Source organism: Triturus cristatus, chromosome 6 (assembly GCF_964204655.1).
Source record: "Triturus cristatus chromosome 6, aTriCri1.1, whole genome shotgun sequence".
In the NCBI taxonomy this organism is placed as follows: domain Eukaryota; kingdom Metazoa; phylum Chordata; class Amphibia; order Caudata; family Salamandridae; genus Triturus; species Triturus cristatus.
Window position 1 is genome coordinate 32,929,106 of NC_140589.1, and position 18,440 is coordinate 32,947,545.

The following is an 18,440-nucleotide window of genomic DNA, read 5'->3' on the forward strand; positions in this document are numbered from 1 at the left end:
TTATTGAATGCAATAGGTGTATTTATAAAGAGATAGAACTAAAGAGAAAGCTTTCTGTAGGCGAGACATCTAATGCTACTCATCTCTAACCTTATAGCAACCCATTATGGGGTCTCCCAGGCTCTATTCTTTACCCATGCTTTTCAACCTTCACATAAATCATCTATTCTCAGCTGCTCAAGCATATCATACAACATTCACACAGATCATACTCAATTCTGGCTGAACATTTCCTCCACTAATGATATAAAACTCATGAGCAAAGTTCTTAAGGACATTAAAGTCTGGACATCAGTCCTCCACCCAAAGTTTAACTCACTTAAGACAGTTGCTCTTTCTATTCCCACCCATTTCCCCTATCCTAATGAAAACATGGGGTACCTCATTAGAGTGTTATATTGTAATCCTCAAATTAGGAATCCGAAAAATCTTTTGGCTTCTGTTTGAAAAAATCTCAATCTTAAAGCACTCATCAACTCAGTGGCCATTACAACTCAAACTACTGTAGAGACCCAAGTATGGAAATTCCCAAAACGCTGTGATTCCCAAACTGAACCTTGCTACCTTCGAAACAGCTTGCCAGGTTGTTCTTGGGCATAAGAGAGTTTGAACATAGATAGCCATTTTGATCTCTCTGAAGTGGGTCCCCAGGGCAGAAAGAAGCATCTTTAAATAGAGGTGTGCAATAGTTGCATAATTTGCTTTTATGTAATAGGCAAAATTATTGCACAGTTATGCACAATGCACATCTGTCATTTTGCATTATTTGAGTGTGAAGAGCATCTTGCCATCAACATTTGGAGCAAAGATGAATTGAAACAAGAGCCCTGCGAGCTACCGCCACTCGCGTTCTGTTGTTTCTGTGTGTTTTCAGTACATTTTTACTATGAATTGCCACATACTGCTCAATTCGCCTTAAAGTTTCACAGGAAATTGAACATTATTACACAAAATAGCATAATTGCTAAATTGCAGGAATTTTGCATACAAAGTGTAACAAGAAATTCCCATAATTGTGCAAATTACACTGGAGAAATTTGAATTTCACCTCAGCCTGCTTTAAACTGGCCTGCATCACACATAATAACACGATTTTTCAACTCCCTCAAACTATTTGCCCAGAGACTGACAATTGTGGATGGACAAAGCACCCTTAGGACCAGGCACAAACTTCTCTGGAAACACAAGATATATATATTTTTTTAAATGATAAAATCTCAAAAATAATTATTTTTCATCTCAGTGAAATATTCAGTTATAAGTCTTTCTTTAAAATATTTTTTCAGAATGGATAATGTACCCGCTAATTATTTGAATCTAATATTCACCATGCATACTGTGTTCATTCTGTGCAATTGTTTTGCACAGAATTGGGAAATTCCCTTCTGGTCGGAATCAGGGAAGATCTCTTTTCCCGACTGCAGGTGGTGCAAAACACAGCTGCCCGCCTCGCTCTTGATAAGCCTGCGCAAACTCCCTCTCTGCCACTTCTGCGCCAACTACACTGGTTGACAGTCAGAAAAAGGGCCACCTTTAAAATGTTATGTCTGGTCTTTAGATCCCTACATGGACTGGGACCTGTCTATCTCAGGGATAAACTTAAATGGTATCAGCCCTTAAGACAGCTTAGATCCTGCAATCCCAAAACCTTGTGCGAATATAAAATCAGGAAGGCAAGGTCAGGGAGTGGTGCTTTTTCCTACTTAGCACCTAAGCTATGGAATAGCCTCCCTGAATCTGTTCGCCAATGTTCAAATTTGGCACTATTTAAAAAGATGCTTAAAACTTGGCTTTTCTAACTGTTCTTTCCTTTCTCTGATCGCTGATCTTGTTTGCTAGCGCCGAGAGATCCCCCATGGGGATGATTCTAATAAAATAAAAAATAAATTGTTGATTGAATGGCACTTTTAATACAGCAGATAGGTCATTAACCAGGTTTGTGGCAGAGTATCCCAGCTGTCAAACTATAAATAAGTAGATTCATCTCCTTTCTACGTTGTTGCTCAGAGGAACAGGGCGCGGCAGTAGTGGAGATCCAAAAAGGTTTATGCACAGAGCGAGTGACCAAATGGTTCTGCGTGTCTTAGTGTTTCAACAAGCCACTCCAGGGTCCCAAGGATCAAGGGAGGTCTCCCAAAGTGGAAGTTGTTTGTAGAGATGATGTTAAAGATTAGTTCAGATATGTTTCCTCATCTTTCTTCACCCTGGGTCTCTCTGTCCAACCTTGGGAGATTGTGGTCACCTGCTAAGCAGGCATGTCCCTGTTTTTTTTTTTTATCTAAGTCAACCTCCGAGGATTGGAGAGGGGACCTCTCATAGGATCTGAGGCAGTATGCCTAAAATTCACCAGAGATTAGAAGAGGCCAGAGCAGAGCTGCTGCGGGGTAGTCAGATTCAGACCATAAAGCTGTGAGTTGCTCAGTTTAGTAAGTGAGTTATAGAACAAGCTATCCTAGTTATAATTCATGCTGGCAGGAGAGCAGGCTCTTTGATGGGAGAAGGTGTGGAGGACATTTGCAGAATTGCGATCCCAGGCCATCAAAGCTTTACAAAGGGGCATCAATCATATTGTGGGCAGTCTTGATCTAGTTATGTTGTTTCTTAATTAATCTCTTACATATTTTAATAGTTGTGGTAGATATGGAGAAGGTTTGGCAACTTAATTTTATTCTCTATTGACTTGGCTTGTGTTGAAGACTTTCCAGGAGGATCTGTAATCCACCTTGGTTTGTAGTGTAATCTTCAAGTTAGTGGAAGCCTCGTTATTTCTTATTAAATGAAATAAGATAGGAGACTATGGATAGTGAAATTTAAGCTACATGACTGGTCCTTCATACAAAAATGTTTATTTTGACCTAAATGGAAAATTTGTTCTGTAAAGAGAAAGTTACTCTTTGAAAATGTATGTGTATTTTGGAAAAGCTATTGAGTGTGTTCCTAGTCCCTGCATGAGCATCCTAGATTCCCTTCATGCAAGAGTGCTAGGCCATTATTTCTATTTATTTATTAAACAATATGTAATAAATATTAATAGTAAAGATTATTCAAAGAAAAAGACACTTATACAAAAGGGTGCTCTCCAAAAAACTTACATTCTGGAATGACTATATTTATGCAAATGCAGAAGCCGAAGATCAGCAGAGTCCAGGCCAGTGCATGACGTCGGCCGACCTTCTTCATGAAGATGTATATGCCCACCTTAAATGGTATTTCAATGGCTCCGAAGAGGAACTGGGTCATGTACATGTCCAGCTCAAAGCCAGTGATGTTGAGGCTTATTCCATAGTAAGAGACAGATGCACCACACCTGCAAAAGAAGTGACAAGCAATAATCTGACCACCCCGCTGCATCACAAAACAAGCAATGATCTCAAATTTTAGACAATAAAAATAAGCTCCTTACCATACAGCTGCCGCACAGATGGAGACTTTTGTCAATACTGGAGTTCGAAATAAGTCTATGAATGAGTAATGTCTCCCAGGGTTCTCCTCTTCTGCTACCTTACTGAGTACCTGAGAACAACGAAGTACATTAAAAAGTCAGTTTTTTGGTATTTAGCTCAGCTTTGTGTTCACGGATGACAGGTATAGTCTGGTTCTTAGTACCCTGAAGGATTGTCATCATGATCATGATACAATCAACAGTTTAAAGGCAAACCCCTTTTAGTAAAGCTATAACACACCTGGCCCACGCTGACTGCAAAAGGCTTCACAGATCCCTTGGCTGGTAATCAAAGCTTTCCCATCACAGCTGATTTTACTGGTATTTATATTGTAGATTCCATAATCATCATGATAACATTTGCTAACTATTTAAATTAGTTTTGTGGTTCTCACCCAGTGCCCAACAATGTCTAATACACATGACCAGTTCTTACGGGTATGATTTGTTGCAACATACATGGAGGGCCTGCAAAAACCTGGAGAATGCGACGGGTAAACATACTTGTGATAAGCTGCATATTTTAAACTTTGAAAAGGTAATGGTTTGTTTTCCTGCACCCATCCTACAACCATCCTGTATGTTGCATGAATTAAATAATGTGCTAGTGACAAAATATTATTAAAGATTGAAGGCACAACAAGGGGAATAAATGCACAAAGATTTGTTTAAGAACATTACATCTCCCAGCCAGTGTGTGCCAGATTTTTAAACAACCTTCAAGCCCAAAAGCAGCCCAGTATTAGCCCAAAGTCAGCCCAATCTTACCACTCCATTAATTTAGGTATAGCTTACCAGCAATGCTTGAACATATAATTCTATTTCAAGGAGTAGTGGTCGACACCAACACTAATCAGACCTCCTACATTTTATACTCTAAAACCAAATGTGGTGTGTCAGGGCAAATTGTTAATCACTTGATATCTCATGATGTGTGGTAGACAGAGATTGCTGTTGCTGGAGCAGGGAAGGTGTGCACCCAAGCAAGACACAGCTGGGGCATGGAGGTCCTCTGGAGATTTAGCTTTGACATCACTCTCAGCCTGCCTTAATGACTCAAGGTCATTAGTTAAACAGGCAATGGATGTCTTTAGTCTCCTATCTTCAGATAGCAGGGATTACGGAGACATGGCTAAATTCCACATCATTACCAAATATAGCTCGGGTGATCCCTGCATGCTGCTCTAGCTTGCATGTTGACAACCAAAATCACAATGGTGGAGGAGTCACTTTGATCTTTCATGCAGACTTTGATTGCACAATTAGCAAAATAGATAACGTTATAGAAGCAGAGGATCTACTCTCCACGACCAAGATCACAGCAACTGTTCTTTTTCTTGAGCGCTTATTTACAATTTGCCTGCATGTCTTTCAGATTTTCTCAATGCAATAGCAGACCTACTGGATACACTATGTGTACAATACTCACATTTTATGGTCCTAGAAGACTTCAATGTGCACAAGGAGTCCAGTAGTTGCAAGCAAGCCTTCTCGTTAAAGGATTTATTTGCTGGTCTCAATTTATTATAGCATGTTATTAGCCCCACTCATAGTCAAGTAGACTGGATTTTTTCCAACATAACCATGCTCTCTGTCTTGGTCCTGTGTGCTCCTGTTAACCTGGTCAGATCATTATCTGGTGCATTTAGGCTTCTAATGAAACTGCCCAGAGCAAGTCACGCTCATCGCATAAAATCAGTGAAGGGGGACATGGCCGAACTTCGGACCAAGATGGCCGCGTAGTATCGGAGCTCCGCCGTTATCCCCGGAATAAGCGGGCATCCCTGTGGCGATACGCAGTCGAATATAACCGGGATAGTGCGGCAATGCTCTCCAAGGGACCCTAAGCCCACGACATCTCTCCAGACGATCGCCGCCATTGGGAGCCGGGGGACCCCCGAGGTGCGTAGAGAGGCCTGCGTCATACAGCTGAGCCGTGGGCTCGAGTGATGCACAGACGCCTTCATGGGCTGGCCTTAGAAAGAACCGGGAGCTAATTGATCCAAACACGGAAGTCGCAGCGCTACAGCGTGCTAACGAGACATCACGGAGCCTACGCTGAGCAGAAAAGAAAGAGTGGCCAGGAGTCTTTGGGCAGTTTCACGATCTGCAGGTAGTCTCACTCGACACCTCCGGTGACCTGGAATAGTGGGAGCCCGTGTGAGAGCCTAGTGATCGCCCTGCTTACTGGACGCAGGAAATGCTCACAATATATGGATCAGAGCCCTCACCCTAGTCCCTTTAGGAGTCACACCATCCCCGGGGCAACCACAGTTGCACACGCGGCATAGTGGTGGTGGCTGAGCCTTCTGTGGGCAAGCCCGTGCTGGCTCCTTTTGCATATTGGCTGGGCGACACCTCCGCGAGGCCCTGGGAGACACGCTTACCCTGTGCAAGGTGACATTATTTCCGGGGACACAACACTGACACTTACATGACAACTCTACTGGTGGTGACCCTACTAAACTGCAGTGAGCAGGGGGTCTGTCTCTCTTATTCAACTCTACTCCCTGAGGGACATAATTGCTGAACGGCTGGGTGCAACTGTACTGGGGAGATCGCACCACCAGGCACCAGGAGGCCCCTTCCCAACAGCCATGGGCAAAGGAGACCAAAAGCAGAGGAAGTGAACTTTTGAAAAGACAGGAGGTGGGACGCACTTAACTGGCAGCACTATGGCGGAGGGTAGAGAATTGTTGCCGCCCCACCACAGCTTCCCGCACAAGGCGGGATTTAAGGCCCTAGATACACGCTTCGATGCGCTTGACAAAAGTTTGGACAGGATGGAGTGCAGGTTAGACCATCACGACAAAAGGCTACATACCACCGAGGGCAAAATCTCGGACTTAGAAGACGGCTCGGCACAAGCTACCTAGCGACTAGAAAGAATGGAAGATCTGCTCAAGAACATTGCTATAAAGAACGAGGACTTAGAAGCTAGGGGAAGACGTAATAACATTCGCATCATGGGAGTGCTTGAATCAATGAATACAGGACGACTAGATAGATTTCTGGAGGGTCTCTTAACTGATTCATTTGGACAGGAATCCTTCACTACCACCTTCATTGTTGAAAGAGCACACAGGTCCCTTGGACCCCGGCCCATCCCTGGCTATCCCCCTGCCCCATCATGGCATGGCTTTTGAACTTTAAGGACAGGGACACGGCCTTGCAGATGGCCCAGGAATGGGGGACACTAGACTCCATCTTCCTGTACCCCACATTCACCGCAATGGTGCAGGAGGCCCATTAGAAATTCACAGCGATCAACACCACGCTACGCAAGGCAGGCCTGAAGTATGGAATGTTATACCCAGCACGCCTGAAGGTGGATGTTGATGGCAGGTCAAGAATCTTTAAATCACCGGTGGAGATACAAGAATTCCTCAGAACTCGAGCAAACACAGGGCAGCCAAGAAAATCGCCCATGCCAGATCACTCTCCTTGAATGCCGGACTCCAGCGCCAGTGTGGAACTGCTCCCTGCCAGCTGAAGGACTCTTTATATGGGAACATGTTGATAAGTACTGACTGTATACACTTCACTTTTTCAGTAGTTACTGCATTAGCCACAGGATAATGGCCGTGCTGATTTCCTTTTTCATTACATATTTAAGTAACCGAGGATAAGGCACGGCGTTGCCTACCCCCAGTGCCTCATCGGACGATTCTGCCGACTGCCCAGAGGCTTTGCTCCGACCCTAGGATTGATTTATTCTCCGCGTTTTAAGTGACTGGGACCTTTCAAATATAATTCTGCCCGTGTATCTACATGCTGGGCCTTTCCCCCACGTCATTACATTGGGACCATACTATACAAAAACTGTCCTTGCGCCCTACACCGGCCCTCCTCACGGATCCTTCCCTCCATCCACACGCTCTGGCCGGCTGGCCTTCTTGTGTCCTGCGCCCCTTTTGGACCCGGAATCCTTGAATCATACAGCGTTCAGTTAACCAATTATTCACGTGACGCCTTCTCTTTACCAGAAGCATTACCCTTTAACCTATGACCTCTGTCCTGATGATGACCTGAAATCATCCAGGTTGAAACGCCGTCGACTAGACAGCCTAGAACTTTGGCTCGTCTGTGGTCAACTGAACTATTTGTACCTAATTGTATATAATTACATTGTTTGTTGACCTTTGTATTTTCTTCATTGCGCCGTTCATGCTGTTTCTCACACCTCTGTGTCACTGCGTCGTTCACAATTCACCAGCACGTCCAGCTCTCACCCTGTGTGTTATGGTCATTGTACAAGTAGATGTACTGTAGTGCTTCTTATCTATTTGCAGAATTGTATAAAAACCTTATTTTTTCCACCCTTGGCTCTTGCTGCGGTCTCCCTCCCTGTCCTTCGTTCCTTTGTGATTTACTTCACTTTGTTAAATTGTTCCCTCCCTAAAATACCCTCCAGTTGAGACATTGTTTTTTGTTACATACCCCCAGTGCCTTGGCACATTTCTTTGGTATGATCATATCTGATAATAGTAAAGTTTGTTTAAGAATATTATTGGGATTTGGGATTTCCCCTATGATGAGATAGAGAGGATGGGTGGTGGGTGGGGGTGTTTAGGTTGATATCACTGTTTTCCTTATACCGATGCATGGTCATGATGTACAATGTTTGCCACAAAATAGAACAACCTATAGTTTTGTGAATGGCATGTAGAGTCAATCTTTCTGAGAACATTACCCTGATGTCTTGGAACGCACGTGGGCGCAATGAAACACGTAAGCGTAAACAGGTCCTACACTACCTACAGTGTCATCAGGTGGATATTGCACTCCTACAAGAGACACATATACCCACTCAAACATCTCCAAACTTTGCTGCCTGTTGGGGGAAAATCAACATTTTTCTGGCTATAGCACGTATGCAAGGGGGGTCTCAACACTTGTAGATAAACAGCTACCGTTCAAGATAGTAGAGGTTTACTCAGACTGGGTGGGCAGATTTTTATTGGTCAAGAGCTGGCTCCTTGGGAACACGATCCTATTGGCCAATGTTTAAGCACCCAACACAAACAACCCAGACTTCTCTACGGAGCTCTAATCCCACATAGGCAGGATGGAGACTGACCATACTTGCATGGGGGGCGATTTCAATATATTATTGAATCCCAGATTAGACAGCACAGCTACCACACCAGACGCGAAGCCCAAAGCCAGGCAAACACTCACCAATGTGGTTAATGTACACCAACTGATGGACGCCTGGCGACATGCGAACTCAGATACACCAGCTTACACTCACTACTACAGCATTGCACATGGACGCGCCCAGACTACTGGTTTCTCACCCCAAATGTCACGGCCTGGTCAAACAAAATCACCCACCTTCCACACACACTTTCAGATCATGCTCCGGTAGTTCTCAGGCTGCAGTTCCCAGGGTCAGGAAACAGGGTGGGGCAGTGGAGATTCCCGGAGATGGGCCTTCAGGACTTGGAATTTGAGGCAGAGTTACACCTTGCAGTAGAAGAATACTTTGAATTAAATACATACTCAGTCAAAACCAAGGCCACACTCTGGGAGGCATTCAAAGCTTATATAAGAGGGGTTTGTATCTCCAAGAGTGCAGGCATACTCAGGGACCTGCGGCGTACGCTGGCAGGAATTGAGGCCAAATTGCCTGCGGAAGATGTGGACCAAGAGACGTCCAGGACCCCATCTGGTCTTAGACCAAGGGCGACGTTGCTGTATAAGTTCCGAGAGATGGCTGAGCTAGAAGTACACTTTTTGGGGAAGCATGCTACTGCCAGGAGACATGGGGAAGTCGAGCACCTTGGGCACACACTAGGGAGACTTATACACCCCAACCGAGGGCCAACATACATCACACGGTTACAGGGCGAGGATGGAGAACTGATAACAGATTCCGAGGGTATCAGTAGTAATGTACTAGCGTATTACAAAGACCTGTACACGACAAAGTCACCCAGGGCTCACTGATTAGTAATACATATTTAGACAAGGTAGCAATGGTTTGGCAGGAGGACATGCACAGAGACTTCCTGGCCGAACCCTTTACAGTAGATGAAGTGACCCAAGCAATTGAGGACATGGACGGCTCCAAAGCGCTGGGCCTTGATGGGTTCCCAGGTTGCTTTTACAAGATTTGTAAGAGAACGTTGGCCCTCCAGCTCATTGACGTATACCAGGAAGCCATAGAGGCAGGTGAACTTCCACCAACAATGCGCGAGGCGATCATCACACTCCTCCCTAAACCAGGTAAAGACGCACAATAGTGCGGTTCCTATAGACCCCTCTCGCTATTGAACTTCGACTACAAACTTCTAGTGAAAATGCTGGCCAACAGACTATCCTTGATAATTGACTAGATGATATTGCCTTCCCAATCAGGCTTTATTCTGCACAGATCCACCACGCTGAACCTGCGCACCATTTTCGCTACCCTTCACAGAATCAAGCCCTCAGTCCCGGCTGCGGAGGTCCTATCGGACTCCAAAATAGCCTTTGATTCGTTGGAGTGGCCCTTTCTTAATGCCACACTGATAAGACTGGGCCTACCACCCAGGTTCATTTCAGTGATATCCTTATTATGTACGCACCCCTCAGCCCGTGTGCGATTGAATGGCTCTCTAACACCCCCCTTCACTCCATCAAGAGGGACACAGCAGGGACACCCCTCTCCCCGTTGCTGTTTATTATAGCAATGGATCCATTTGTACAACACCTGCAAGACAATCGCTCACATTGGGGCATACAGTTTAAAACCGGTCCTTTGTTGCTGACACTTTACGCTGACGACACCCAGACGAGAACCATGGACCAATTCTCCACAAAGGCACTCACTACAGTGCCCTACTGGGACTGCATATAAACTGGAGTAAGTCCGAGATTTCCCCCCTAAATGAGTCACACTCCACGCGTAGTACGGAATACCTACTAAAATGGCGTGACAATTCAGTCAAATATTTAGGCATTCACATTCATAAAGACCCGACACAGATCCTTCAATTTAATTACGGCCCAGCAATGGTAAAATAGACCAATGGCTAAAACTACCCTTGTCAATGGCCGGGGGAATTGCCCTGATTAAAATGGTAATTCTCCCCGTGATTTCTATATCTTTTCCAGAACATCCCAATACCGGTGTATAGGAGTTTCTTCGCCACTCTTCGCTCCCAGCTGATACGGCTGGGCAGGGGGGGCAGACAGCCCAGAGTTAGCTGGGACGTCTTGTCATTACTATATGAAAGAGGGGGGTTCGGGATTCCCAATGTTTGACTCTATTATTTAATAGCACAATGTAGTTTTTCAAGACACTGGTTTCACTCCGACGCCCGCATTCCCTATCGCTGGCCCGAAGCTGATCTCGCGCATCCCACCCGCTGTCGGCTCCATTGCCTGTGGGCATGGCTCGCGACACGCAGGACCTGCAAACGCTTTCCATGACCACTTGGCCCTGGAAACTACTGACTCGGGTAACCCGGGCGCAGCTACTGTACTCATCCTCTCTTCCATTAGCAGGAAATGTATGGCTCCCCATTACACAGGAACTGATGCTAAAATGCACCCTAAGAAAATTCAAACTGGAAACATTTGGGGACCTTTTCCCCAATAACAATATTTACTCCCGTAGCGAATACACCAGATTTAAAGAGGCTACATTCATGGAACAGTTCATTTTAAATCGATTGCAAAGAGCATTGAAATCACAAATTCCAAGCTATCCTATTGAGTCATCAGATTTCCCACTGCTGACACTCCTTATCAAGGATAGCAGTGGAGGACATCTATATCCAAAATGTATACAGCCTCGACTGCACTGCTTACACCCCGATATAAGAAGGCACGACAGGCTTGGTAACAGGATTTGGGTCAGCCCCTCACGGACGCAAATGGCACTACTGTTGCAAGCAACGACGCAGAGTCTCCTTTAACCACAAGCATAAGATACTACATTTCAAATTCTTGCGACTGGCATAAGTTACCCCGGCCATGGTCCATCGCATGGATCCGGCCCGACCACACACATGCCCACAGTGTGGAATCTCAATGGCAGATTTCGCACATTTGACATGGTCGTGCGACAAGGTGGCCCAATTTTGGGAGTGGGTATCTGATGAACTCTCACAAATGATTAACCAGCCCATTCCCCCCCAACCCCCTGATGGCATTACTGGGATATGTCAAAGATCTCCCCAAATCCTCCAGACGCGTCTGCCCAATAGAACTACTGCTTGCCAAGAGGGAAGTCGCAATGCACTGGGGGAGTAAACACCCCCTGACAATAAAGAGATGGATGTTTAACTTGTCATATTTCAACACCAACAGCAAATGATATGCCCCACTCCAACCCCCAATATCTAGGCCGCTTGACATATGGAAACCTTTTAAATCCCACTTATTAGCACAGACATCGGTGAGTTCACAAACCGAGCAAGGGCCTTCGCCAGAACATTGAGGGAGACAGGCAATGGGGTATCTCATTCAGTATGGAATGGACACGGGGAAAGTGATGATATAAATGATTTGTTCTTTTTATTTTTTGGCTGTTATGTAACATGTGGACCTAAATTGTACTGTTTGGTATAAAGGAAAAACAGATACAAATAAAACATTAAAAAAAAAAAATCAGTGAAGGGAATCTGCAACGATTTTTAGCCTCGTCCGAGCCTACTCTGGCAGACTATGTCAGAGAATGGCAATACCTTCAACCAGTGGCTAATCTCGGCCTTTCATCAAGCCATACATTTAAGAAATTGATTCTTTCCTTGGTACTCCATGGAATTGCAGACTAAGAAATGTAATTATAAGCAGCTCAAAAGAGCGTGACACCAAAACCATGATATAGCAGTAAAAAAACTGTAAAGCGGTGTTAAAATTAAGCGATTTTGAAGGCACAGAAAGACTTTCTTCCTTTCTCATCTTTCCTTTTTTCGTCTTTCATTTCTTTCTTTTTTATGCATATACTGTTCATTTAGACCTAAAAAAGAGGTGTTCTTGTGTTTTCAACACATACATTTCTATGCAAAAGAAAAGGACGGGAAAGGAGTGGCCACGAAGATAGATATCTCCAAACATTACACTTTAATATTAATCAAATATGTTTTAATAGTTTTTTAAATTTAAGGAGATTCATTTCTGAAATACATAGATCGCATCAGGTTTAAAGACTTTGGCATTAACATCCCTCCACCGCTTCTAGCTTTAATGTATCAGGAGATGGAAAGCTGGTGTTGGGAAAATGATCTCAGAGTTCTAGATGGTATATATCTTGTGAACATTGAGGACTTATAATCATACTTTTATTTTTACTAACGCATTATACAGATTCTGTTCCAGACCGAGAGCCAGTACAATTTGTGTAGATGGTTGTAGATCAAGGTCTTTCAACTCATGAGTAAGAATAATCTGGTGGCAGTATTTTGGACTACTTAAAGTCTCTCAGTAGAATATTTTGGGAGACCTATTAGTAATGAAGTACTTGAGCTCAAGCGTGAAAGAATTAATGCAAGAATCATTGTAATGTTTGAGGCTGCAGGTAGCAGACGCAGAAATTTCCGAATGGCTCTTATCAAGCACATGCAGGTAAACACCAGTTTTTTCATATGTAGCAAAAAAGACAAAATGGACTCAAATGTTACTCTGATGTTTTTGCCACCGGTTCCTGTGTTGGAAGGGTTCCTGGTGTGGGAGACAACCAATCTTGAGTTCATAATGAGGCCTGGTTTCTGAATATTTCCACTTCTGTTATATCTCTGTTCAATGTGAGTAAATTCTCTCTCATCCATTCAGCAATTCCAGCTATACAGTCTGAAAAGCGTTGTGGATCGCTGTTGAGTTGTTTATCATCGAGGCAAGCGAAGAATCTAAGATCTCACGCGTCAATCAATTTTATCAGTAGAGTAAAGTAAAGACTGAGCAATGTTTGACTCAGTTGCCTAAGCGAGCTAGTAGCATGTAGTCTCAAATTTGCCCTTTCTGTGAAGCTTTGCAAGAATTTAGCATCTTTCTTTCAGAATAAGATTGACTTCATTTCTTCTGAATTTGATACCTCTGCCACTGGGGTAGACTGCATGGTACCCAAGATCAACATAGTGGTCACAATGGGCTCCACATTGTTGGAATTTAGGCAAAGCTTCATAGAAGAATCTGCACAAGCCATGGCAAGTTGCTGCTCAGACACCCCTGTGCACCCATGTCCAGCACAGGTTCTTATTAAAGCTTTGAAGGCAGCCAATGTCATTTTGAATAAGCTATTCAACCAATCAGTAGTTTCAGGTTATATAGCTGCTTCCAACAGCAGCAACAAAACTGGATAAAATGATAAAAGATTTACCATACTCTAGAAGAACATATTCTCCTTCACAGCCCTCACTCAGGCTTCCACTCCAGCTACAGTACGGAGTCAGCAGAGTTCATCAGGATAAATCTGGATTTATGGCAATTGACACTTCTAAGACTACTGGTTCTGTCAGCAGCCTTTGACACCGTGTCCCATCCTATTCTCCTGAGTCAGAGTATGAGATTTCGAGGATCAGCTCTGTGTTGGCTACAGCCTTTCCGATAGACAGGTATCAGATGGTCTGGTTACCTCTGTTTACTTCCTCACCTAAGCCTCTGAGATACAGCTTCTCTCTGGACTCATCTCTTAGCCCTATTGTAGCCCTATGGTATTTAATGTAGACTCTATTATCAAATCTAACGGCATATGTCACAACTCATGCCGGGTCTGGTGGTTTAGTGGACTAATGCCAATGTAGGGGCCTGTGTTTGACCTTGTGGTTACAGGTTAATATCAGCCTTTCATCCTCCTAGTGTTGATAAAATTAGTCCCACAGAGTTGGGTAACAATAAACATCTGTTTTTCAGCGCCAAGATGCCCACGGGTGAATGTGCGCTTTACAAATGCACATGTTATGTTCACCTTCCAGAGAGCTAATGATCAGGCCAGAGGGTTTTAGAGACAGTGTTATCTCTGTGAGTGGCAGAGTGGATGGGAAGGAGCTGCTTAAAGCTTAGTTTGAAAAATCTGAAATTCTGTGCTTTGGTGGTTCCACCTCTGCCTGGTCCAACAACTTGTGGCCTAGGGGATTATAAGTACCATCTTCTCCGGTCTCTACTGTCAGAAAACTGAGGTCTTCATTTGAAAAAGTATTTTCTTCCTGCCCTCAAGTCTTGGCTGCACTGTGACATAATCCTACATTACATCAATTTGTGTTTTTCATACGTTTTGGTAGTTTCAATTTCATTTGATTTCATATGCTACCCACTGGCTTGTATGTGTAATCTACTCATATCTGATCACACTTTTCATGGGTCTCTTACACTTCTATAAATTTGTCACACTTTTCCTAATTCTATGATAGTGTATGGTATGGTAAGGTATGATAATAAAATGTTAGTTTACATTTAAAAAAACAAGAGATTCATTATAAAAAACAAAGGTGAAAGTGGAGACATAGTTAACATATTATTTTACATTGAAGAAAACCTTGGAAATTCACTGAAAAAATCAAAGATTAAAGTGCTGTCATGTTTTAAACTAAATAAAACCCCTTAAATTCACCGGTAATAGCTAACTGAAGAAACTATAACTCACGCCTTTGCCATGCACTACTTATAATCTCACATATTACATTACTCATAACATGTTCTATGACATCATTGATAACATCAACTATGGCATCTGAAATAACATCATTGGCAACAACACTGTGTATGGTGGGGTTGCAAGTTATAGTTTCTTCAGTTAGCTATATCTAGGGAATTTCAAGGTTTTTTAGGTTGAAATGTTAGGATTTAATGGACAGTTTCACCTAACTATAACATCTCTTTAACCTTTCTTTTTTTTATTACACAGTTGCCACTTTGTGTTAATAGTTAGGAGCGAATTTCCATAGGAAATAGATTTTTGGTTATTTAGGGAATCTTCTCAAAACTTTCCAAAACAAAGGTGCATCCACCTAAGTTCCTTCCTCAGGTTGATCAGTCAAGCATGGGCAATGAAAAAAAAAATCGATAAAAAGCATATAAGGGGAAATGGTAGGCATACCCTGACCCTTAAGCCCTTGTTGGGAGGGGGGGGAGGAAGTGTCTCAGTAAAATTCCACAGGGCCCAAAATTGGAAAAATAAATGTTGTCCCTGTACTGTGGGGCTGCTGCCGGATTCAACACAGCCCCAAATGCTATCACACATAGCCTTTGCCTTGTATAGAGGTCTTTGTGAATAGGCCACACAGCCCTTACCCTGCAGAATGTGCATTGGGCGTAGTGTCAGTCATCAGCGGTGGGGGGTTGGGGCCAGGCCTGGTAGTCAACCCCATGCTGCGCTCAACTGAGGCCATGTGAAGCAAGGTGTGATCCACCTGTGAGGCACTGGACGCAGGGCCGGGTCATGAGTGGCAGAGTTTATCTGCCTGCGAAACATTGGATGCAGGGTCTGGCAATGCATGGGAACAGGTTAGATGCTCACAATGGGTGGATGGTAATAACTTATTACCTTACGTTGGAAATTCTCTGAAAAGAATCAAAGGTTAAAGTGACCTTAAAGTTAGGTTAAAATGGAAATTAGGTAGGTGTAACTTCTTTTATTATTTCTTCTCGATCAATAATAACCAAGTGCAAGTGTGGGAAAAAACAGCATACACATTTCAGCGTTTCCGCTTTCTGCTGGGCCATGGTGTCTTAACTTAGAAGCCTAGAGTTATAGTGCTCTGTGTGTACCTCCACCATTCATTTCAATTAAAAACAACTAGAGCGATTACGCTACAGTTGTATTTTTCGCAGAATTGTAACCATTTTTCTACTATGAAATCTCATCGTAATGTTAAACAATTGTCCAGGAAATAAGGTGTAGAGTATATACATCATTTTCTCTTTTCCCATAAAGTACAATTTACAATTAAAAGTCTACATACAACTGAAAAATTGCATATCAATTGAAGTGCATTCCTTTTATGTAACATGATATACAAGAAAACTTTTTTGACGGACAGTAAACAACTGTTCAGTACCAATGAATATTCAACTTGTATTGGAATATCAAAATATTAGTGTTTCATCAGATAATGTCATTTAGCAAGGGGTAGGAATTACAGAGGGAGTTCATCGCCAATTGGATATGTGGATATGCATGCATGATGTTTCACAGCAAACATACATCGTTCGTTCATATTTTAGAATTCATGGTCAAGTAACAGTCAAGTCATGGTCAAGTAACAGCTGTAAATCAATAGGTTTGCTCTGAAAGTAAAAACAGTCAAGCAACAACATAATTTAGTTGAAAAATAGATATATAATAAGATGTAAAGTACTAGTAATGCAAAATAAAGTGCTAATGCTGATAAAAGGACTGTCAAGTCCTGTTTTAAAAAAATAGAAGTAAAGTACTATTTTAAACCCATGTGTATATGTGTATATATATATATATATATATATATAAGTGTGTGTATATATATACATATATGGCACTGTGCTAATCCTATGCGTAAAGATTTTGATAGAAAAACAGACATTTGAGGTGAGCAGATCTAGAGTGTCGCTGGTGTTGAGAGTGCTCCATACAGGAGCTGCTTTCCACCTAAACTTGAGAACTACCCAGAGTTCTCTGCTTCTTTTTTGCATAATTTATTCATCACTCTATGCCTGAAAGGGTATTTCTTTGACATATATATATACATATATATATATATATATATATATATATATATATATATATATATATATAAAGTACTATTTTAAATTCATGTGTATATGTGTATATATATATATATTCACTTAAAAAACCATAGGTTTCACACATGTTATAGTTAGCTGGACATTTCACTCGTGAAAAACCATTGAAATTCCCCCGTTATAGTTAGTGCAGGCAACTATAACTCACGCGACTGCAATCCTCTGCTGATGACGTCAGATATTACATCACTGTATTTAGACACTTATTTACCCAGGTCTTCTTCCATTAATTTTTAGCTATACATATATTACAAATATTTTTTTTTCAGAAAGACACATATGTCATCAGTGATGTAATATCTGACGTTATCAGCAGAGGATTGCGGTCGCGTGAGTTATAGTTGCCTGCACTAACTATAACGGGGGAATTTCAATGGTTTTTCACGAGTGAAATGTCCAGCTAACTATAACATGTGTGAAACCTATGGTTTTTTAAGTGAATTTGCAAGGTTTTTTAAATGCTAATTCCTAACTATAACGTGTGTGAAACCTATGGTTTTTTTAGTGAATTTGTACGTTTTTTTAAATGCTAAGTTATGTATTTTTTGGGGGTTTTTTTTAAGGTTTTTCACCGTGCGCGTACCATACGCTTTTCACCCCCTCAGGCTGCGAGAGACAAAATGGCGGCCGACACTTCCTGGTTTCGACCGATTCGAATGTTTACTAAGATCTAACAACCAATCAGAATCGAGCTCGCGCACGGCGTCGTGCGCGTACGGTAAGTTTTACCGTACACGCACGGAGCGTGCTTACAGATATGTATATTGATTTAAATGCTATTTTCTCAGGAAATACTGAACAGATTTACACCAGGCCTGCAAAAGGCACATCCCTGACCTGTGGACTACCTCTCTGCCACATTTCAAGTAATTCTGTTCAGCCGTTCGGGCTGTCGCTTGGACTAAAGGTCCTATGGAAAAATGCATGGTGAAAATGCGTTTTGGGACCCCCCCTTTTTCTCAGCCCCCGCTTGACGAATCCACCCAAAACTTTCAGGGAAGGAGCGGAGCGGTGCGCCCCTCCTATTTTGAAAATTTCGCGAGGATCCGTCAATCGGCGCCAAAGTTATTCCAAATAGAATGTTGCGGATTTCCTATGGAAACACGGTCCTAACTATAACTATCTACTGGCGACCGCCAGTAGATAATATAAGTGTGTGTATATATATACATATATATATACATATATATATATATATATATATATATATATATATATATATATATATATATATTCCACAATTGTAGCTCCATAGAGATCCGTATCCACGAAGAATGGAAGCCACGCAAAT

The 18,440-nt window shown here is 42.6% G+C and overlaps 1 protein-coding gene across 1 annotated transcript in view; it reads right to left on the reverse strand.

Annotated features, from left to right (window-relative positions):
• Positions 1 to 18,440, reverse strand: part of LOC146813696 (solute carrier family 22 member 7-like) — a 259,319-nt gene that overhangs the window by 34,502 nt on the left and 206,377 nt on the right. Inside the window, exons 6-7 of the mRNA XM_085610184.1 lie at positions 3,404 to 3,513; positions 3,093 to 3,307 (exon numbers count right to left, since the gene is read on the reverse strand). Coding sequence (XP_085466310.1) covers positions 3,093 to 3,307; positions 3,404 to 3,513 — 325 coding nt within the window. The remainder of the gene's footprint in view (positions 1 to 3,092; positions 3,308 to 3,403; positions 3,514 to 18,440) is intronic.